Source organism: Myiozetetes cayanensis, unplaced genomic scaffold, assembly GCF_022539395.1.
Source record: "Myiozetetes cayanensis isolate MyiCay16 unplaced genomic scaffold, myiCay2020 scf20-37, whole genome shotgun sequence".
NCBI classification, from domain to species: Eukaryota; Metazoa; Chordata; class Aves; order Passeriformes; family Tyrannidae; genus Myiozetetes; species Myiozetetes cayanensis.
This window is the reverse complement of record NW_026087412.1, coordinates 13911308-13934248: the sequence shown is the minus strand read 5'-3', so window position 1 is coordinate 13934248 and position 22941 is coordinate 13911308. Positions and strand designations below refer to the sequence as shown.

Below are 22941 nucleotides of genomic sequence, written 5' to 3'. Positions count from 1 at the left end.
TGTGTGAATTCATATCCTTTCCAAACATTTAGCCTCCTTTTTTTAATTTTTTTTTTTTAATTTATTTTTGTATGACCCTGACAACTTTGGTTCCAGTTCATCTGAAACAAACAAACAAAACCACCAAAAAACCCCCAAAAATCCATGTAACCTTGATTTTATTTTTATTTTTTTCAAATGCAGATTGTATTTTCATAGAGTTGTATTCCAGTTTACTCAGCTTGGTTTGGTAAACTGCAGAATTGGTTTTGCTGAGTATGACTTGGATTGGCTCTTGGTCTGGTGACCAAAAATTGTACCTGCCTCATATTCAATTTTTAAAGCTTAATTAATTCCACATCCTTAATGTACCTGATAAATATATTGTATGTATGTACAATATTTCATGTTGTTCACATATATACATATATTGTATTTGTATAGATAAATGGCTGGAAACTCTGACCCATAATTGCATTTCTGTTAAATGTTTGTCTAGAGTATGGATTTGGTTTCATTTATATTAAAGAATATTAGCTGAGCAATTGGTCACATTTAATCTTATACTCAAATTTGGAACTTAATATTTTTTATAACATTTAATCTTGCAGTCAAATTTTCAATTCAATATTTTTATAGATTTATTTTTTTTTACAATACCAAGCGTTTCTGCTTTTGCAGCTCTGACTCACAATCAGTAAATGCTTTCAACGTGTTTCCTAATTCTTTAAATCCACAATAAACCGTGTTCCTAAAGCTTTTTGACAGGCTGCTTTTCACCCAAAGCAAACTCGATCAGTCGCAAGCCTGGAATCAAAGAGCTTGTTTGGTTTTTTTTTCCCTAAACAATGCAAATCAAATCCAAATTCTTAAATTTGAAGCCTATACAAAGGTAGCTCTTGGTGGCTACTCCATTAATCCTCCCCCAAATTTTGAATTTGACGCCCGACGACGACTTGTTAGCGATGTGTGAAATGAGACCGAATGCTAATCTGTGCTTTGCCTTGGCTTTCTGCTCTGTGTTGTCTTGGTGTTTGCGTCTTACCTCTTACGTCTGTGCTGTTTGTTCCCTCCCCTGTTCTCTAATCCTGCCCTCCCCTCCCTCTGTTCCTCCTCATTGTCCACACTGACCCATCAATCAACCAACAACGTCCCCCCTTCCGTCGTGGTCGTGCTGATCTGCCCTGCCCTGGTTGGTGGCTCCGTGCTTGGGTGGCTGTGTTTGTGCTGGACCAGCTCACCCAAATATGGCCTTCTTGCTGACAGGTATCACTTCTGTGAGAAGTGTTTCACTGAAATCCAGGGGGAGAATGTCACCCTGGGTGATGACCCTTCCCAGCCTCAAACGTAAGTCCTTCCTTTCCTCTGCATGCTGCCTCTTGGGATGGGAGGGGCGGGGTTTGTCCTGGGCTGGGAGTAAAACCCAAACCCCTTTGGTGGTGTTTTTGGGGAAATGCCTTATTCCTTCCTAACAGGAGATTTTACAGTGCCAGGAGGAACAGCTGTCGCTGTGTTGGGGCTGCAGGTGTGCCCAGCAGCGTCCAGCTGAGCTGCCCATGCCAGGGGTGCAGACCCCAGATAATGTGCTTGGAGGGGGGCAATGGGGACTGTGTCAGTAAATGTCACTAAGGCTTCACCTCCTTAGGAAAGACTTTAATTCTGATGTCTCACCTTTGTGAAGTGCAGCCTATATATATATATTTGTAAGACCAATGGCTTGCCTTTAACCTGGCCAGAAAAATCAAATTTGAGTAATACAAGCTACTGTTTAACTGACAATAGCTTCCCTTGTCCTTTTTTTTTCTGAATTTAAATGTATCCCGGTGCTTGGGTGTCTCTTATTTTGCTTTTAATTTATGCAGAAAGTAAAATAAGAAAAATATTTTCTGTAGCTTAAGCTAAAATGAACTGAATTGCTTGCTCTGACTAGAAAATAAATACTGAGGTGCTTTCTTCAGACTTGAGGTTTGCTGCAATTCAGCTAAAAATTATATTGTCTCAGCCTCTGATATAAAAGTGCTGCTGAGTTTTCATGTTAACTCTCTGTCTCTAGAACCATCTCCAAGGATCAGTTTGAAAAGAAGAAGAACGACACCCTAGATCCGGAGCCGTAAGTACCCGACTGTTGGTTTTCCTGAGATGATCCCATCACTTCCACTCGTCCTTTAGCCAGAAACAGGGCAGGGAGTAAAGAACTCTTCCTTTTCCCCCATCTCTGCCCAAACAGGCTACAGAATCTTTCCCTAAAATTTATGGCACCACATCCAAAGCTGATGTCTGACTTTGGTACCCAAAAGGAAACGTGAGCCTGTTCCTCAGGCAGTTCCTCGTTTAATGTGTGATTCCAAGAACCAGCCAGGCTCTGCTCAGGGCTGGGAATGGCCCTCTCTCACACAGAGCCTTTCACAGCCAGCATTCCTGGGGCACTTCTGCCTTTTCCTCTTCTGGTTCTAAACCACATTTTTCTCCTCACTGAGTGCTCAGCCCACCAAAAGGACCATCCTGCTCCTCACATGTGCTACCCTTGGGAGGCTGAGAGAAAGCCCAGCTGAACTTCCCTGCTTTTCCTGCAGTCCTTAACTGGCTGCAAAGAGATTTTTATCTTGCTGTTACTATTTTCCCTGGCAGTTTGATACTCAATACATTTCGATTCCTAATCTTATCTTTGCAAATATGAAATAGAGCTCCTCCTCAGGCCTGTAAAGGTGGACTGGGATAGACCCCAGTGCATTTGGCTTCATAACCAATCCTACAGCCTGGTCTGGGAAAACCTCCAACAGTTTTCCCATCCAAAAAAAGGGATTTTGACATACTATTGTGACCAGAAAAAAAGAAGACTACAGCAGAGCAAAGACAAGTTAATGCATGTTTTCTTGGCAGGGTGATTCATGACTGACTAGTTTTTACGTTTACAGTAAGTTGAGCAACCATTTAGTCAGTCTGTGGTTGTTGCAGCAATTGGGAGTTAAATCTGTGGAGGTATTGTTGAGCAGGATTCTGTGAAGCTGGGAAGACTCAGGACTCTGCTTAGAAAAGGATAAAAAAGATCCAGAAAAAGTTGTGCATGACAGCCCATTTCAGATTTTTAAACTAGAACACCTTGTTATATATATATATATATGTGTATATATATATATGTAATTCACACGTGGATTGATAGATGTGGATCTGAATCTATTCTGAGTATTTTTTAAACTGGCACATAAATTGGGCCTATTGAAGTTGATTCAGATCTTACCAGAGGATTGGCAAGTCCTTCTTTCTTGCTGAACTCTGAAAAGTGACTGTACCTAACACCAGAAGTGATTGGCTGCTGTTTTTTCTCCTCAGGTTTGTTGACTGCAAAGAATGTGGTCGGAAGATGCACCAGATTTGTGTGTTACATTATGATATTATTTGGCCTTCAGGGTAAGAGATGTTTGTTAGTTTTTTTACCCCTTGTATAATAATGTCGATGTAGTTTATATAATAAAGACTTTCTGCCATTGTTCTTTAATATGTGGCCACTACCTTTGCCTTCTAAGAACTGAGTACAAAAGGACAAAGTGTTTCTTAATAAAACACATTTTTTGGTGCTTGGGGTCTTATTTCAGTCTGCTCAGATAAAAATGTGCATGAAACCAACTTTTCATCCACTCGGCTTTCTGTGGTTTCTTTCTAACTCCTAAACAAGGTTGGAGGTGAATTTGTGTGCCCAGAACACAAATGCAGGTGTAACCACTTGGCAGAATTAAACCAGCTCACAAAGGCCTTAAGTCTCTCAAAAATGAAGTGATACAAACTGTTCAAATCCAGAGAAAAATATATCATACATTGAAATTATGGGTTCAAACGTTGGGTTTAAGCTCACCAGTAATGGGCTTATGCTAAATTTTTGGCCTTCTCTTTTTTTTCTCAATAGGTTTGTCTGTGATAATTGCCTGAAGAAAACCGGTAGAACACGCAAAGAAAACAAATTCAGTGCTAAAAGTGAGTTTGATGTTTCTGATTTTATCTCCAGCACTCATCTTCCCCCTGCCACCCCTAATGGCTTTTTGATTGAGACTTTGGGGCGTGGTGTAGCCTGAGGCTGTCAGAATTTTAATCAGCATTTTAAAGCCCTGCTCTCTCTGTGTTTGTGGTCAGCCTTGGGGTGTTTGGCACCTTTGTCCTTATTTTTCTAGGGTTAAAAAGCAGAAAGAGGGGCAAAGAGAACAGGAAAAGCACTGAGCTGTGTGCACTTCCCTGGCTATATTTAGCTGTGTTTCCATGTAGTGCTGAAACTGTAGTAAATGACTGTCACCTCTGTGCCCTTCCAATAACGTGTAGTAACGTGCTGTGCTGCAGTTCAGGTGCTGCTGCCAAGCACAAAAGTGTTTGAAGAGCTTTTCTTGCCTCCAGAGCGGGCGGTGGGACATGGACTGTTCACTGGAATGAGTAGCCCATTCCACTGTGAGTCTGGATTCCCTTGGCAGTAACCACTGCCATAGTCTGGTTGAAATGGGCACTAAAGAGAGGGCCAGGAGATGGCCAGGTCAAGTTGTATCAGTCTCTTCAGTGATCCTTACACAGGGCTCTCTGCAAGCATTTCACCTCAGGGAACATAATTCAGTCATTTCCACTCACATCTGGAGGGAGGGCAGGAGGAGAAGGGGCTGGTATTGGAAATGCAGTGCCAGTGCACAGAGCAGAAAAATTGGGTGACTGCAGAAACCAAGAGGGTGATTCAGCCACTTGAACAACTGGAACTTGCAGGTGCATTTGATTCCTGCCTTGTCCTTTGGTCCTTGGACGTTCTGGGCATTCCTGTGTCACACTCTGCCTGCACAAGCCTGAATCTTCCACACTGTGACCAAGACAAGGTTTTGCATTAAATGTGACTTCTTGATAACTTGGTGTGTGGTTGATTGCATAACAGGAGCTGTGAAGGGGGATGATGTGGAGATGAGAAAGCTGTGTGAGGCATTATTAGGTTACAGTAATCAAAAAGGTCTCTGGAGGAACCTGACGCATGCAAGACAGCATTGTTAAAGAGATCTAAATTAGGCTCATTAAAGACAGATTAAAGTTGTAAGAGAACATTAATAAAATGATGAAATCAAAAATGTGGGTTTAGATAACCATTTTAAATGGATGTCTCTTCTGTTGTATCCTGACTTTAGAGCATATATTGATGTAAATTGTCTGAAATAAGTGTGTGACTGGTATCTGTAAGGTATCTGCAGTTGTTTATAGTTTGTGTAAACCAGCCATTTAGTTCAAGGTAACAATTCTGCTCTGCACAGGGAAATAATGATGCTTTTTCCCTTTCCTCCTTTTCCTTTCCCTGCTGTTTGACTGTCTTGTCTTTTTCCCATGATTTGAGTCCTGCTGTAAATCCAGTGGTGGGAGATCAGCTGTCTCTGACAATGCTCTGGTGGAAATGCAAGAACAGGGAAGGAAAAGGAAAGCCTGCTCTTGTCCAAATCTTGGTCTTACTGCTGACCTGAAAACAAACCTGAGCAGTGAAAGATTTGAAATGTTAACATGTTCCCTCTCCCCATAAAAACTTTTACTTATAAAGTATTACAATCAAGTAATACAATCAAGTTTTAGTTGCCATCAATATTTCTACACTCTTTCAAGCACAACTGCTGATAAATAACCAAGACAGCACGTCCCTCAGGTGTTCTGGAACATTCATATTCCTAATGTATATTAGGTAAAATTGGCTAATTAACTGATAGCCTGCCAAATACAACAAGGTGCAGCTGTGAGACCCCGAACTTTTCAGGTATTTATTTTCCTAGGAAAATCTGCAAATATCACTTCCCCAATGCAGAGAGGTTCAAAGACAAAAGATATCCTGACAAATCAGTCACCCACAGCAGTTTCCTGACAAGGAGTCACAGTGAGCCAGGAGTCTGACTCTCTTCCTATGTGTCCCGTTCCTCATCCCCTCACAAATGTCTGGCCATTGCTGCTGCCACAAACCTCCTGTGTGGCAAATTTTAGATCCTTTCCTTACAGCACCTGTGACCTTCATGTTGCCTCTTTCTTTTATCCTCTAATCTGGTCTTGTTGTGTGTGTTGCTTTTCGAGCCCTAGTGCTCTGCAGCGTAAGGAAGGAAGCAGATAGCAGATATCCCCTGCTCGCTTAGCATTGGGAAGATGATGAGGTGAAAGCACAAGACAGTGGAGTTAACTCTAGTGGCTTCCTAACTCATCAGCTGAAATGGAGCCCTTTCTTCTTTTTCTGTTTGCAGTCAGAGAAAATCAACAAAACAAAAAAGTGTCCTCATAAGGAATTGGTGATTTCCTTTAAAATCCCCTTCATGTTATACATGGAAAGCCCAGTATGGTGTATTGGGCTGGGAAACACTGGGAAAGGCCAAGGTGTTGGAATTTAAAGAGGGCATGGTGTATTTTTATTTTAACCTGCCTTTGAATTTAGTTATTGGCTCCCAATTAAATGATATTTAGACTGTGCTGTGCTGGTTATAACCATGGAATCTCACTGGGCAAGGGGGACAGGCTGAAAGATGCAAATCAAGATTGCTGCTTTTGGGAATTTCTGTCAACTGATTGTGATTAAGCTGACAGAGGGCAGGATTATAGATGGGATATTGGGAAGGAATTCCTCCCTGTGAGGGTGTCAGGCCCTGGCACAGGTTGCCCAGAGAAGCTGTGGCTGCCCCAGCCCTGGAAGTGTCCAAGGCCAGGTTGGATGGGGCTTGGAACAACCTGGGCTGGTGGAAGTGTCCCTGCTCAGGGGGACAGAATTAAATGAGTTTTAAGGCCCCTTACAGCTAAAACCATTCCTTGATTTTATATAAAAAAATTAAATATATAAATGCCTTAGAAAGTGAGATCATCCTTTGAGTATATGTGGGGGTTTTCCCCAGTATTGGAGCCTAAGGAATTTTAGTGTAGATATTCCACTGCAGCTTTCTGGATGTCAGGAGGAAGAACCAAGAGCCTTGTGTCAGGAGCCAAATAACAACTGAAACATGAAGCAACGGAGAGCAGAAAGTAAAATATATTCTAGTAAAATGAACATCTGTAGATTACACCATCACTTTGGAAAAGATAGCAGATTGACCATAAAATGAAATAGGAATACTGGGTAGTAAAATAAGTACAGCAGGATAAGAGAAGTAGTCATAAATCTTCAAGTCAAAACAATGGGCTCCTTCTGTTTTCTTAATTTAACCCAAAATCTTCATTGTGAATTCTGTAATTTGTTGTGGATTTATTTGAAAACCATCACATCCTGTAAGACCACAAACCCAGCTCGCCCCACAAAAGCCAATTGTGAATGTAAAGACCGAGAGAGGGGACCTGGACAATCTGTGGACTTGAACTTTCCAAGACCTCTATCCCTGTGCAGGAACTATTTAACCTTGACGTGCAGATTACTGTAACTGCAGCCTGAAAGCTCTCTTGAAAAGAAAAGCAAAAGCAATGAAATCTCCGTCAAAGTCAAAAGGCTTTTCATTTCTGGTGATTTGCTTTGCTTTGCTTGAAAAGGTGTGGCACGGAGCCAGATCTATAAAGTGATGTAATCTCTGTCAAGCAGCCAGAGAGTGGGTTTGGCAGGAGAAAACATTCGCAGTGTTCATAAAATAAGCCTGCAAATTGAAAAATGCTACGTAAAGCCGCCTTTGTCGGTTCACTTACGGGGTAATTTTCCCACTGTAGTGGTTTTAAGCTTCCACCATAGGGTGTGAACACCTTAAGGCCTGGGGTAAAGCATGGATGGGTTTGCTTTTTTTTTTCTTTTTTCATTTTTGGCTGCATAAATAAAACCCATCAGATTTTCATATGCAGGTAAAACAAAGGGGAGAAAAAAACCCCACTTCCATCCGGAGGAACAAACTGAATGAGTTTAAAAAAGCACAGTAACACCCCAAACCTAAATGATTTCTCCAGAATTAAGTTTCCATTGTCATATTCTCCCCCTTCACTTCCAGGGCTGCAGACAACACGTTTAGGAAACCATTTGGAAGACAGAGTGAACAAATTCCTGCGGCGACAGAATCACCCTGAGGCTGGAGAGGTCTTTGTCAGAGTAGTAGCGAGTTCAGATAAGACAGTAGAAGTCAAACCAGGAATGAAATCCAGGTTGGTTCTGTTCATTCTAATAAATGCAATTTTTTTAAAATTGATTTTATTTTGAAGTCTCCTTTGTAGATATTGCAAAACTTTGACAATTTGCACCTTAATCCCTTTACACGTTTTTGGAACTTTGGCATGAGTAAGATTGTGACAGGTACAAAAAAGCAGAGGAGGTGACAGTTGTATTTTGACTGTTTGGGGGGCAGTGGGGGCATCCTGGGTTTGGTTATAATACTGTGACTTTGTGTTGCTAAATCTTAAGAGTCTGACCCCGTTTTGGTTGGTGTTTCAGAATTCATAGTTTAGTTTGGAGCAGTTGCTGAGATTCTGTTCCTTACTGTTTTGTTGTGTTTTTATAAACACTTTGGCTTTCAGGAGGGATTTTTAATTTACTTCATTATAAATGGAAAGCTTAAAAGGTTTATTCTATGGAGCATTTTGGCTTTAATTCATAAAGAGAGTGTTTATGTGACATCACCTCATCATAATGCATCAGGTTTTCTGCTCTGCAACCTATTTAAAGGCTTGTGGTCTCTGAGGATATTCATGTTCTCAGTGCTGGCCTGTTCAGCCCTGTGTTCTATATGGAAACAGTCTCTCCATGAATTTACAGTGACAGGACTCCCTGTTTTACCACAGCTCTGATCTGCCCCCCTTTAACTTCTGTGTAAATGTTCCTCATGGGTTAAAAATAAGGTTGGAAAACATTTCCTCATTCTAGCCAGACGCTGCTTTAATAGTTGGCTTTTTGCTGTTCTCTTTTTATCCTTCCTCCCACCCCTTCCCTGCAGATTTGTGGACTCTGGTGAGATGTCAGAGTCCTTCCCTTACCGAACCAAAGCTCTGTTTGCGTTTGAGGAGATCGACGGGGTGGACGTTTGTTTCTTCGGGATGCACGTGCAGGAGTACGGCTCGGATTGCCCCCCTCCGAACACCAGGTACCCCCTCAGCTCTGCACAGGGGCACCTTGCTAAAGCCACTGGCACTCACAGAAAGCTGGGCAGTTTGTCTCAGTTCTGGGGCACCACAGTCCCACTGTAGGACTGCAGGTGACTCTGAGAGCTGTTTACACCGTGCTAAGATGGTTAAATGTGCGTTCAAACATCATCATGGTTAATTTTTCTTTCTGTGTACGTGCCTGGTGTAAAAGTCAGCTCTGAGTGGCCAGAGCAGCCACCCGTGACTCGCTGTGTTGTCGTTGCTGCAGGCGTGTGTACATCTCCTACCTAGACAGCATCCACTTCTTCCGCCCCCGCTGCCTCCGGACCGCAGTTTATCACGAAATCCTCATTGGATATTTGGAATATGTGAAGAAACTCGGGTAAGTCACATCTTTGGAAAGAAAGGAATTGGGGTTTTTTTAATCCAGGGTGCACTGGACAGAGAAACTGGGATTTTTGTCATTAAAGTGGTGGTTTGTTGTCAGGACTCTTTAAGCTCACAGCACATCATTCACCTGGTCAGAGGTTCACTCGATATTTAAGCTTCGTTGTCACATCCCAGACCTTATCCCTTGTCTAAATAGAAGTTATTTGCCCTGCTAACTTTGCTACAAAATAAAAATAGAAAAATATTTTTAAAAAATAAAGCTGGAGCTCTGAATGTATGCTTCAGTTGGGGTTAATTTTGTGATGGCAGTCACAGATTTTGTTTGTTGTGTGTCACACCAGGTATGTGACAGGGCACATCTGGGCCTGTCCCCCCAGTGAAGGAGATGATTATATCTTCCATTGCCACCCACCTGACCAGAAAATACCCAAGCCCAAACGTTTGCAAGAGTGGTATAAGAAGATGCTGGACAAGGCATTTGCTGAGAGAATCATTCATGACTACAAGGTTTGCTACTGTTCAATTTCTGAATTAATTTTTATGGGCATTTCAGACTGGGATGATGGCCTGCAAGGGGTTTATTCTCAGCCAGTGTCTTCATTGTCTTAGATTTTCTTGAGGTTCTGCCTTTCAGGCTGAAAATTCCTTAGGTTTGGTGTCTGAACAAAGAGAAATCTGCAAGGACCTGCCTTTGTGTACTTGTCTTTCACTGCAGTTTTTAGGCAAGGAAATATGGAGCTTGTTAAGAAACTGTTTGCTTTGGTAGCTCTGGAGGAGCAGGTGGAACTCTGGGCCCCACTAGTGTGAAATAAAAAAAAACAACTCCTTATAAAAAGGATGATTTTCTTAATTAGAGAACATCACACATGTACCCAAGGAAATATGTTGAAGGTGGCAAAGGGAGCATTTGCCACTCCTTACACGCTAAAATTTACAAGAATTCCTTCATGGCAGTGACAGTGCCGGCAAGAAATTGATGTTTTGATGGCAAGTGACAGCTATGAAATGTGTGGAGTGGAACAGCCTCTCACAAGCCTTGCCACGGGATTCAGTGTAGCAAAGAGCTGCAAAATCTGTGCCTCCTAATAAAAAAGTGGGCTTGAAACCAAGGAGGGCTTCGTTGGGTTTTCCAGGGGTATCTTGGTGTCTCCCATCATGTCAGGAACATGAACTGGTGGCACGATGGGGGTTCAGGAGAGGCTCAGCAGGGTAAGATAAAACAGGGGGTGGGGCTGTTATCAGCATTGCCAGGCTGGTTTTGGGGCTGCACCCAGAGAAGGGGACCTGGCAGGAGCAGGCCAAGGCTTTTGGGGCCATGTCTCTTGTTCTCCTCCCTCCCCTGAGTGATCTTGGTTTATTTATTCCTGGAATTGTGTGATGTGCTCAACAGGACATCTTCAAACAAGCAACTGAGGACAGGCTGACCAGTGCCAAGGAGCTGCCTTACTTTGAGGGGGATTTCTGGCCCAACGTGCTGGAAGAAAGCATTAAGGAGTTGGAGCAGGAGGAGGAGGAGAGGAAGAAGGAAGAAAGCACTGCAGCAAGTGAGACAACAGAGGTGGGTTAACTTCATGTGCTGTGTTTGCTCCTGGCTCACAAAGCTGACAATCAATGTTTTAACAAACGAGAGAGTTCACAGCCAGTAAACTAGAAAAGGTCATTCACACCATGAAATCAGGAGTCCCTTTACTGCATTTCTGGGTTTTTTCATGGTTAACAAATACACTGGTGGCTTGGTTTGGGTTTTTTTTAACAGACTCAGAAGTCAGTTGTGTCAGTTCAGCGATCTCCGTTCTCGGAGAAATGTGTTAAGCTGCTTTTGCATCACTGCATTTGCTCACAGTGCTTTGGCTGAGCTGGTTCACACCTTTGCAAAGCACCTTCAGTATTTGCATTTGGAGAGGTGCTGGATTTTTCAAAGCTGAATGAAATGTGGCTGTTATTTAAGCACAAGTACTTGTAGTCATTTGCAACAGCAAAGGGCTGATATTTAAAAGTATTTAGTGCAAGCTTTGTGTTGGTGGGAAACGTTGATCCTGATAGTGCTGTTCCTTCACCACCATTCTCCCTCTGCACATAAAAAAACCAAACAAAACCCCAACAACCAAGTTTTTCAGGGTCCTGGGCAGAATTTCATCATTCATTTGTGTTTCTGTGTCTATTTTATCTGTAACCAAATGGTCCCAGTACTTTCATACTGACCCTTCGACTTGTGATTCACAGCAAGGAGTTCTGAAAATTAATATTGTAGGAAAATCTGAAGTCTGATAAGACTGATATTGTAGGAAAATCTGAAGTCTGATAAGACTGAGGTGGAACCAAAAGCTTTACCTGGGGGAAACCTGCCTTCAGCTTAGATGCCATGACTGTTTGCTTCCAGTGAGTGTTACATGGGCTTGATGTGGAGGGATGGACCTTCACCCATCGATTTTACTGTGTCAGGAAGTTCCTCCTGTTAAACTTCAGCAGCTCCTTCAAAGCTAATACAGTTTGTTGCTGTGTTCTTATGGAACCAAAAGGTTAACAGCTTTCACTTTGTTCCTCCTGAATGTGACTTGGAATATTGAAATACTTCAACAAACAGAGCAGTATAAAAAGAAGTGGAAGACAAGGCTTGGGATTGAGCTGCAGCCCTCTCCTGCTAACAGTATCATTTCCAGTACATCAGAGGGTGCCCTCCCAGTGAAAGCATTTATTCTGCATCTAAGAGGGGAAAAAAAGGTGTTTAAAAAGCCCAGAACAACTAATTCTGAACTCATGCAAGTTGTGGCCTGAAGTGCAGCCTTGCCTGTGACATCCTTGTGCTCCCACCTGATGCCACTGATGCTGTTTTGGGGCAGCAGGGCGACAAAATCTGCATCCAGGTCGCTGAGATGTCATCCAAGAACACAACAAGGAACGCAACAGTGGGGTCTTTGCCACTTGGCTCGGGAAAAGGAGTAGTTTGAAAAGTGTGGGAACTTCTCCAGTGCAGAGACCTAAACTTGGGTCACCTCATGGAGGAGCCTGCCCAGCAGTGGGGATCTCCGAGGGTGGAACCACGAGATGGGTCTTGGGATTGAAATGGCACAGAATCTGCCTGTCTTTTCTGGAATTCTTCATCCTAAACTTTGTATGTGTGGAGAGAAAGCTTCTTAAAAGTCAACTTGTGCTGCAGGTGTCAGATAAAGAGAGTCTGAAGAAGTGGGAAATAGTCAGAATTCCTGGAAAATTCTGAAGAGGCAAGACTCACATGTCTCTGGGTGACCTGGCTGAATATCAAAATAAAGTGGTACAAACACCATCTTACAACTTCTTAGTAAACAGTTTGGAATGCTTTGTACAGTTGACAACTTAGACTTGTCCTGTTAGATAAGTTTCAATCTGTCCTTCCTCTTGGTGTTGAAATTTTAAAGTCTCTGTTGATGCTGCAGGATGTGCAGGCAAAGGAGGACAGGCCCCAATTCCATCAGGGTGTGGTGGAAAGTTAGGGGAAGTGAAGGTGGGAACATACAATAGCTCACTTCTGAATCACTTCAGATCACCTAGAGCCCTGTGTGGTTTCCAATAAAATAGTCTCATTTTAATTTCCAAACAGATTTGGTCAAAAAGTCCATAAAATTAGTTCCAGAGAAGCCAGGAGTGGACAGGGAATTCCTGTCCAAGCCTAATTAATGGAATGGAAGGATGGCAGCAGTCTATAAATAGAATTGCTCTCTGCAATTGGAATATTTTTGTTTTCCCTGAATAAATATGCCTGTGGATAAACCCTGTGTTTGCTTGTACATGCTGTTCATGGAACTTTCTTGCATATGTGTATATATATATATATATTTATATATATCAGAGTATTTCAGTAGCTTATTTTTAATTTCATGGTGAGCAACGTTCTCGCAGTTGGAGGGGGGGTTTGACTGAGTGAACTCCCTGCTCAGGGCTTGGGGGTTGATTTTTCAAGGACATGAGAACTCCTAAAAGTTATTTCTGTTTTCCCAGGTCATCTAAATAACATCATCTGCTATTTTTTGCACTCTTTACTTACATCTAGCATTCAGTGTATGGCCACTGTGGTCTGTGTTATAACTTGGGCACAAGTGAAGGTTTGGGAGGTTATTTTTTTTTGGAGTTGCACGTGCAGCTGGAATTCTGCAGGATGGAGAATCACATGTTTGCTTGGTTTCAAATCCTGCATGTTCTTCTCTGTATCCTCACCCTAAATTTGTTCAGTAAAAACAAACAAACCTTAAATCAGAGCTCGATCGAGTGTGTGAAGCCCCAAATGCACAGCAAAGCAAGGTGCTGCAGTCCTGGAATTGTTTGCAAGTCCATTTTATTTGCAGCTGATTTTATCATCAGATGTCAATAAGATCTTATAAAGCAGTACAGTGTTTGAGAGGGAAAAAAGAGAGTGTAAGATGGGAATTATTTAATGTATATATGTACTTTAAAAGTCTGTTTTTAATCAGTGTTTGGATTTGTTTGCCTGCCAGTTTGGCTTTTGATTTTTCCTGGAAGATAGGATATATTTAACACAGCAGGGCTGATTTGCAGGCATTGGAACGAAAGTTCTATTCCTGACAGCAGAAGTGTGTCAGTGTGAGCTCAGTGAATGGGAGAGAGCTCTGTAAAGTGTAACATCTTTCCCATGCCTGTATTGCAGGGGAGCCAGGGCGACAGCAAGAACGCCAAGAAAAAGAACAACAAAAAAACCAACAAGAATAAGAGCAGCATCAGCAGAGCCAACAAGAAGAAGCCCAGCATGCCCAACGTGTCCAATGACCTGTCTCAGAAGCTCTATGCCACCATGGAGAAGCATAAAGAGGTACTGTCAAAGTGTGCAGTGCAAAGAGGAGGGTTCAGTCCGGGCAGTGCAGGCACAATGACACTTGGACCTGAACACTCGGGAGAGAAAAGCTCGTGGTGGGGTTGGAAATGTTTCTGTTGCATAACAACATGCTGGAAGAGATTAGCTTCCACCCAGTTAATGAGATAAGGTTTGTAGCACGGTGTTACTGCAGAGAGCAGGAGCCTCCTCCTGCCAGATCACCTGCCCTCGCTGACGCCTCTCCCGCTTACCCGCAGGTCTTCTTTGTGATCCATTTACATGCCGGGCCCGTCATTAACACCCTGCATCCCATCGTGGACCCGGACCCGCTGCTGAGCTGTGATCTGATGGATGGGCGAGACGCCTTCCTCACCCTGGCCCGGGATAAGCACTGGGAGTTCTCCTCTCTGCGCCGCTCCAAGTGGTCCACGCTGTGCATGCTGGTGGAGCTGCACACCCAGGGGCAGGATCGCTTCGTCTACACGTGCAACGAGTGCAAGCACCACGTGGAGACGAGGTGGCACTGCACTGTCTGCGAGGTACGTGGGGGGCACCTCACAACGCGGCTCCCTCTTGCCCTGCAGCTGAGCTTTGGGGGGGGTTTCTTGGATATTGCCCAAAAGTTCCTCCAAATTAAGCCTGTCCTGATGAAAGGGTGCTAAACCTTAAGGGAAGGTGATTATCAGGTGGGTAGGAGAGGTGGGTACCTCTTCTTCTAGAAGTGACTTTGGGTTCTCAGCATGGAAAACTCAGGAGTGGCTCCTGCTACATCATTTATTCCTCTGTGGCTCCTCTGCAGAGACAAGGTTTTAACTGAGTTTTAAAGAATCATGAATCTTAAAATGGTTTGGGCTGAAAGGGACCTCAAAGACCGTCTCACTGGACCAGGCTGCTCAAACTTTAGGACTGGGTGGTGGGGTGGGACTGTGTCACACTGGTCAGAATCTGCAGGGCACTGACTCGTCCACATTTTGTGGATGTCCACCAGAGCAGGTGACTTACCCTCCTGCAGGGTCACGCTCCTGCTTTAGACATGAGGCTGCCACAGCTCCAATCATTGTCCCTTTGGTCCAACACTCCCTGCCCTTCACATCAAACCAAATAATTGCTGCTAAGCCACACCTGGCTCAGTGCTTTTAATGACCAGCCCTTTTCCAGCACAGGTCACTTCTGCTGGGCTGTGTTAGAGAGCAGTTATCCATGGGGCTGTACCAGTGGCTTCGTGAGGGCTTCTGTTGACCTCTGGCTGTAGCTGAACAAAAGAAATTTGAATAAGTGCAGCCTAGTTCTTACACCAAAAGTTACTGCCAGGTTTGTGGTGGAAGAGTCTTAATTAATCCCTCTGAGGAAAGCATCGAGCCGGGATTCTGGAGGCAAGGCTGCAGGAGATGGATCCCCCACACAGGGGGAATCAGGTGGTGGAAGGAGGGTGTGACCTTTGGGCTGCCTCTGGGTACCCCTGTGTAAGGGAGTGCCCTTCCTGCAGCGAGAAAGGGACAGGGCAGTGAAAATCTGGGGGGTAAGGAAGTTTTCAGGTAAGTGTCTGTCTCAGCATGAAACTTGCACTTGATTTGAGGGTTGTTTTAGGGATTTAAAAACGCACATATTTCAGGGCAGTAATTATTAGTCAGTAATTACACTAAGAATAACTAAATGGAGAGCTAACCTTACCTTTCAGGCAGTGACCTTAGGTTTGTCTTACTAGTTGGAGGTTTCAGTACCCAAATAGGTATCACAGAAAAATACCTAAAAAACCAGTTCCTGTCACTAAAAGGGAAAAAATAAAATAAAAAGCGATTCCTGCAAGACATTTTCATGTAATAAAGTGACACAATGACAGCCCCTGATTGCAGTGTTCCCCACTGTGGTCCAGAGCTGTGATTGCAGGCTGGCTTTGCTGGGGCTGCTGCCCTCTGTGCCCCAAAGCCCTGCTCCCACTGCCTGTACAGCTGCTTCCCTGCCTGGCCTGAATGGAAATGGGTGTAAATTGAGGGGGCAGCTCTTGGGAGCGCATGGCTTTGTCCTGCTTGTGCTCTGTGTGGTTGTACCCACGGACACCCAGAGCGTTCCTGTACGGGGGGCTGGTGCTGCTCTCCCAGCACCGCTCTGCTCCCCTGCCAGCGTGGCTCGTGCTCCCTCAGCAGCTGAGCTCTGGGTGTTCTTCCCTTGCAGGACTACGACCTCTGCATCAACTGCTACAACACTAAGAGCCATGACCACAAGATGGTTAAGTGGGGCCTGGGTCTGGACGATGAGAGCAACAGCCAAGGAGAGCAGCAGTCCAAGAGCCCCCAGGAGTCGCGACGGCTGAGCATCCAGCGCTGCATCCAGTCCCTCGTCCACGCCTGCCAGTGCCGCAACGCAAACTGCTCCCTGCCATCCTGCCAGAAGATGAAACGGGTTGTCCAGCACACCAAGGGCTGCAAGCGCAAGACCAACGGTGGCTGTCCGGTGTGCAAACAGCTCATCGCTCTTTGCTGCTACCATGCCAAACACTGCCAAGAGAACAAATGCCCCGTGCCATTCTGTCTCAATATCAAACACAAGCTCCGACAGCAGCAGATCCAGCACCGCCTGCAGCAGGCTCAGCTCATGCGCAGAAGGATGGCGACCATGAACACCCGAAACGTGCCTCAGCAAAGTTTGCCTTCTCCTACCTCAGCAACGCCTGGTACCCCCACACAGCAGCCAAGTACACCGCAGACACCGCAGCCTGCCCCCCAGCCCCAGCCCTCCCCTGTAAGTATGTCACCGGCCGGCTTTCCCAGTGTGTCCAGAACCCAGCCCCCCACCACCGTCTCGACAGGAAAACCCGCAAACCCGGTGTCCGCGCCTCCGCCTCCGGCTCAGCCCCCGCCGGCCGCCGTGGAAGCGGCTCGGCAGATCGAGAGAGAGGCTGCCCAGCAGCAGCAGCAGCTCTACAGGGTCAACAACATGAACAATGGTTTGCCTCCCGGCCGCCCGGGACTCGTGAACCCCGCGGTGGGTTCGGTGAACCAGATGCCGCAAGTCAACATGAATGTACCGCGCCCCAACCCCGTGAGCGGCCCCGTCATGTCCAACATGCAGCCCGGGCAGTGGCCGTCGCCGCCGATGCCGCAGCAGCAGCCGATGCAGCCGGGGATGGCCAGGCCGGTGATGCCGATGGCGACGCCGCAGGCCGTGGCCGGGCCCAGGATGCCAGGCGTGCAGCAGCCGCCGCGCAGCATCACCCCGAACGCACTTCAGGACTTGCTGAGGACCTTGAAATCACCAAGTTCTCCGCAGCAGCAACAGCAGGTTCTTAATATCCTTAAATCCAACCCTCAGCTTATGGCAGCTTTTATAAAGCAAAGAACAGCCAAATACGTGGCGAACCAGCCCGGGATGCAGCCGCAGGCAGGGATCCAGCCCCAGCCCGGGATGCAGCAGCCGCAGACCGGGATGCAGCAGCCCGGCATGCACGCGCAGGCGGGACTGCAGAACATGAACGCCATGCAAGCAGGAGTGCAGAGACCCAGCGTCCCGCCGCAGCAGCAGGGGATCGGAGCGATGAATCCCCAGGGACAGGCGATCAACATCATGAACCCCGGCCACAACCCCAGCATGGCCAACATGAGCCCGCAGTACCGAGAGATCCTGAGGCGGCAGCTACTGCAGCAGCAACAGCAGCAGCAGCAGCAGCAACAGGGAGGGGCCGGCATGGCAGGAGGGATGGCAGCACACAACCAGTTCCAGCAGCCCCAAGGGCCGGGAGGTTACCCCCAAGCCATGCAGCAGCAGCGGATGCAGCAGCACCTGTCCATACAGGGCGGTTCCATGGGACAGATGGCTCAGATGGGACAGCTGAACCAGATGGGCCAGCCCGGCCTGGGGGCGGACGGCGCTCCCAACATCCAGCAGGCCCTGCAGCAGCGCATCCTGCAGCAGCAGCAGATGAAGCAGCAGATAGGGTCCCCCGGGCAGCCCAACCCCATGAGCCCACAGCAGCACATGCTCTCAGGACAAGCGCAGGCGTCTCATCTCCCTGGCCAGCAGATCGCCACCTCCCTCAGCAACCAGGTGCGGTCCCCAGCACCCGTTCAGTCTCCCCGTCCCCAGTCCCAGCCACCACATTCCAGCCCGTCACCCCGGATACAGCCCCAACCGTCACCGCACCACGTCTCTCCCCAGACTGGTTCCCCCCACCCAGGACTCGCAGTCACTATGGCTAGTTCCATGGATCAGGGACACTTGGGCAACCCAGAACAGAGTGCAATGCTTCCCCAACTAAACACCCCCAACCGGAGCGCGTTGTCTAACGAGTTGTCTCTGGTTGGTGACACCACCGGGGACACATTAGAGAAATTTGTGGAGGGTTTGTAGCATTATGGGAGCATCACTTTTGTTTCTTCTTTCCTTTCGTGTTCTTGGATATTTTGTACTGAAAAATTCAGACATCTGGGTTGTTTTGAATCCTAGATGGAACTGCTGCTTCCTACAGATGGAAGAATTAATTGCTGTTTAAAAATAAAAAGAAAAAAAAAACAATACAAAGAATATATTTTTTTGTTAAAGCCAGGCGGTTAAAATATCTGGTCTCTTTTGTGGGTTTTTTTGGTTTTTATTTTTTTGTTGCTGTTGACTCATACCTTTTTTTTAACGGGGAAAACAAGTTCATTATATTCATATTTTTTATTTGTATTTTCAAGACTTTAAACATTTGCGTTTAAAAGAAGAAAAAAAAATAATATTCAGAAACTGTTTCCTGAAATAATGCAACATTATAGCGTATCCCGGTAACTTTGACACATGGCGGGAAGATTTTTGTTTTCTATAGTGAACTCTGCAGGCGTTTGAAGTATTACCCCTGGGAAGATAGGAATTGACTCTTGCACACATTGGCCAACGCCAAAATCCTTGTCTTGCAGATGTAGAAATTGTTGCTTTGTTTCTCTGATAAAACTGGTCTTAGATGAAAATAGGGATGATCACTCTTAGGCCGTGCTGATCTGGATAGAGAAGAAACATTCTTTTCTTTCTTTCTTCTGTGTGAAACTTGAAACGAGGAAAGCAATTCTAGTGTAAATCATGCAAGCGCTATAATTACTATAAATAAGAAAATCCAAGAAGATTCAATCACTGTATAGAATGGTAAAAAGAAAAAAAAAAACTCATTTCTTACTTATAATATCATATTGTTAAAATAAACTGTGTGCAACAGACAAAAAGGGTGGTCCTTCTTGAATCCATGTACATGGTATTAACACTTAGTGTTTGGGTTTTTTGTTATGAAAATGCTGTTTTCAACATTGTATTTGGACTATGCATGTCTTTTTTCCATTGTATATAAAGTATTGCTTAAAATTGATATAAATTACTGAAGTTTTTAACATGTATTCTGTTCTTTAAAATCCATGTAAGAATGTTTAAGGTTTTTATTTATTTATATATTTTTTTTTTTTGGATCATGTTCTTTGTAAGACATAGCTATGACGATTCACTCATGACCCGGAGCAGCCAGAGGCAGCGGTAGGAGTGGCACGATCCATGGATGTTGTAGGTAGCAATGTCTGTTTTACAACACCTTTAGCGATTGTTTCCTTTTCGGGGAGGGAGAGGAGAAGGGGAATGGTTCCCAGCCATCGACTCTTTGCAGGTGTTCATCCATAAGGGTTAACTGGAATAAATTATTAATAGCCGTTGCTTTTTAAAAACTGCATTAATTTAGAGAAGGATCACCAATGAAAGGAAAATAGAGAGTATTGAGTTAATTCTAGGCTAATTTATTTAGTCTACAGTAAAATATGAACCTATTGACTTTAACACTATTTTTCTGCTGTTAACTCTGAGTCTAGATTTGAGGGTTTTCTGTGGAATAAAAAATAACAAATCATGTACATGTTCCCTTTAATATCCTGTCACATGCCCTCCTGTCCCTGGGATACTCACCCCTCCTCCCCTCAGTGAATTGCTCTCTTGGAGTTAAAAAGTCCAGGGCACTTTCCCAGCGTAGGTGTGAGCTCGAACCACGCCGAGCCGTAACCGCCATCCCTCAGACCTCAAGGCTCCTCCATTCCATGCGCCTGGCATGGGCTTTGCAGCGATTCCAGCAGGGAATCCCGCCTGGCAGCGGGAGCACCGGGCACACGTGGCTTTTCACATCCAGTTAGTGCTTCCTCCAGCCTTAACGTTTTTCTTGGAGTGCTGTTGGGGGAGGATGGGGGGGAGAAGAGCAAGGATTTATCTCAACTTTTATTCCCCGTACTGTGAAAACAGCGCCCGGCGGCGCCTTTTTAACTGGAGAGGGTCTCTGCTTCAACTTTTCTTGCAAACTTTTAAACTCTTGTACCTTTTTCACCACCATCGGATTCATCTGCCCACGCAATTGTCTTCAGCAATTCAAGATGTCAAAATTTGGGGCTGGGCTGAGGTCAGTGAACACTAACCCAAAGCTTGTCCAAAAGAAATTGCTGTTAAAAAAAAAAAAAAGGAGGAAAAAAAAAAAAGATGGAAAGCCCTGATGCTGTGTCTCATGCTGTGTACTTAAAAAAGAGGAAAAATACTATATTTGTGATCAAAAAGAGGAAACTTGAAATGTGCTGGTGTTTCTAATAAAAGCTGGTAAAACTGCTTGGATTGAAGGATGGTTCCACTTGGCTGGTGCCCGCGAGGATCAGCGGAGCCTGACGCCCGAGGTTAAGATAACTGCACTCAATCCCGCTAATTCCTCTAAGTAGCCTCCATTTTAAAGGCATCGGCACCGCTTCCGGATTTGGATAAGCCGAGCCCTGGTTGCTGTGGCTCAGCCTGCAGCTCGCTCGGGTGCCCCTTCCTGGGCGAGAGTGGAAAAAAACAACCGATGGGCAGCCAGCACCGGAATGTTTTTCAGTACAACCCCAAGTGTGGTGAGATCACAGAGCCAAGGGGTCGGTGCGGATCCAATAACGAGCTCTCTGGAGCAGGTGTGTGAGGGAAGAGCAGGGAGAGAAGGGAGGTGCAGAGCTGAAATCAAACCTGAGCAGGGGCTGGGCTGGGGGTGCAGGCCCTGCAGCCTCGGGGAGGTTTCACTCCAGTCTCCTGTGAGTGTTGATAGGAAATTCAGCATGGCTGAAGACTGCATGGGCATGGATTTGTCCTTGCCTGTGTTTGATGGAGGTCCTGGCACTAAGGAACAGCATCCTAGAAACATGGGAATTTATAAGGCAAGCGTGCACTGGAGCTGGATGCAGGATCTTCACCACCAGAGAGGGTGGGTAAGCCCTTCCCCCCCGAATTCTGGAGGGGAAGAAGGTGCTTAAATCTGAACACTGACCTGCAAGGACGACTCTCTGCTCCTTTCCTGGGCTGTCCACCCCACTCCACTGTGCTGCTGGCTCTGCTGCCTCCCACCGCTGCCCCTCCTGCTGCAGGCACAGCCGGGCTGCCTCCCGGACACAGAGCTGCCCCAGCACCCGTGTGAGCACAGCCTGCTCTGGGCTCCCCTCGGACACAGAGCTGCCCCGGCACCCGTGTGAGCACAGCCTGCTCTGGGCTCCCCCCGGGCGTTAAAGCAGCGGGGAGGAACAGGAGCCAAACAGGCTGGGACAGTCCCAGTGCAGGGAAGATCAAGCAGCCGCTGTGGAGCTGGGGGAGCACTGCAGAGCACACAGGTGTGGGGTGATCTCTCCTTCCCTGTGCTTCTCCACAGTCAGGAATTTAAAATGTGGAGCAGGAGGCTGCCAGGGCAGTGGTTGAAGCCAGCTGGTGCCAGCCCCTGGATAACTGAAACGAGCCTGGATAGAGGGAAGGATCTCCCCCAGATCCCCTGCAATCCCTCCAGGAGAACACTTCATGGCCAGTGGTCAAAGCACACCCAGGGTGAGGCAGGGGGAAGATCCGGGTGTTTCACAGCAGGTACAAGAGCTCCGTTAAGATGTCGCTCTCAGAAATGCTGTGGGGTCAGCTGGAGGTAGCAGTGAGCACAGCAGGAGGAGGGAGGGAAGTGTTTGAAACGGGCTCAGAAGTCATTTTGGTTTTGGCTGCAGCACAGGGAATCTCGATGAAGGATCGGAGTTGGTTCCAGGTGGAAATGCAGCTGCTGGAAGGGCACAGCACTGGTGCAAAGGCTCATGCTGGGTCTGTTGCACCTAATCCATAAGATCCAGTGTCACACAAACCCCGCTCTGTGTAAACGCTTCTTGGACGTGAACCTCCAAAACAACACGTGTAGTCCCGGGGATCATTGCAGCCATGAGTGAATTGCACACGGAGCTTTCCAGGGAGCTCCCGGGATTACAGAGCTGGCTGTGTGCGGTGGGCACGGTTCCCTGCTGAGGGCTCCTCGGTCTGGAAGTGGTTAGTGCTCCCTGAAAGGAGCCCTGCTCCATCCTTTGTTTGGCCGTGGTGTTCAGCTCCGACCGCCGAGCTCCTGCCACAGCCTGGGCTGGGCTCCCTGGGTCACCAGCGCGGACAGACCCGCAGGGCCGTCTGTGCGGTTTGTAACCTGCGGCTGGCTCCCTGTTCTGACGAGTCCTGAGAAACACCGACATTTTTACCATCGAAAGGCTTGGAAGTGGCGTCCTGGGCTTGGCATCCAACCTCCTGGCAGAGCCCTGGAAACCCGCCGTGAGGGAATCCGGGCAGGGCCGGGAAGGGGCTCAGCCCGAGGGCCGGGAAGGGCAGCCGAGGCCGTGAGGGGACAGAGCCCGAGGCCGTGAGGGAGGGCACCCAACCTGGGGCACTGGGGCAGGGCCATGAGGGTACTCAGGCGGGGCTGTGAGGGGAGTCGGGAGGAGCCCAGACGGTACTCGACC

At 46.4% G+C, this 22941-nt stretch overlaps 1 protein-coding gene across 5 annotated transcripts in view; it reads left to right on the top strand.

The window, feature by feature from the left end:
* The window catches only part of CREBBP (CREB binding protein), a 92540-nt gene extending 71750 nt beyond the window's left edge, over nt 1-20790 (top strand). For all 5 annotated transcript variants that reach the window (XM_050317595.1, XM_050317593.1, XM_050317596.1 and 2 more), the window contains 12 exons: nt 1246-1326; nt 2033-2089; nt 3310-3387; nt 3881-3948; nt 7911-8061; nt 8847-8993; nt 9263-9376; nt 9726-9891; nt 10775-10942; nt 14024-14185; nt 14446-14727; nt 16361-20790. In XM_050317595.1, the coding sequence (XP_050173552.1) occupies nt 1246-1326; nt 2033-2089; nt 3310-3387; nt 3881-3948; nt 7911-8061; nt 8847-8993; nt 9263-9376; nt 9726-9891; nt 10775-10942; nt 14024-14185; nt 14446-14727; nt 16361-18532 (3646 nt within the window). In that variant the 3' untranslated portion in view covers nt 18533-20790. The remainder of the gene's footprint in view (nt 1-1245; nt 1327-2032; nt 2090-3309; nt 3388-3880; nt 3949-7910; nt 8062-8846; nt 8994-9262; nt 9377-9725; nt 9892-10774; nt 10943-14023; nt 14186-14445; nt 14728-16360) is intronic.
* The last annotated feature ends 2151 nt before the right edge of the window (nt 20791-22941 follow it).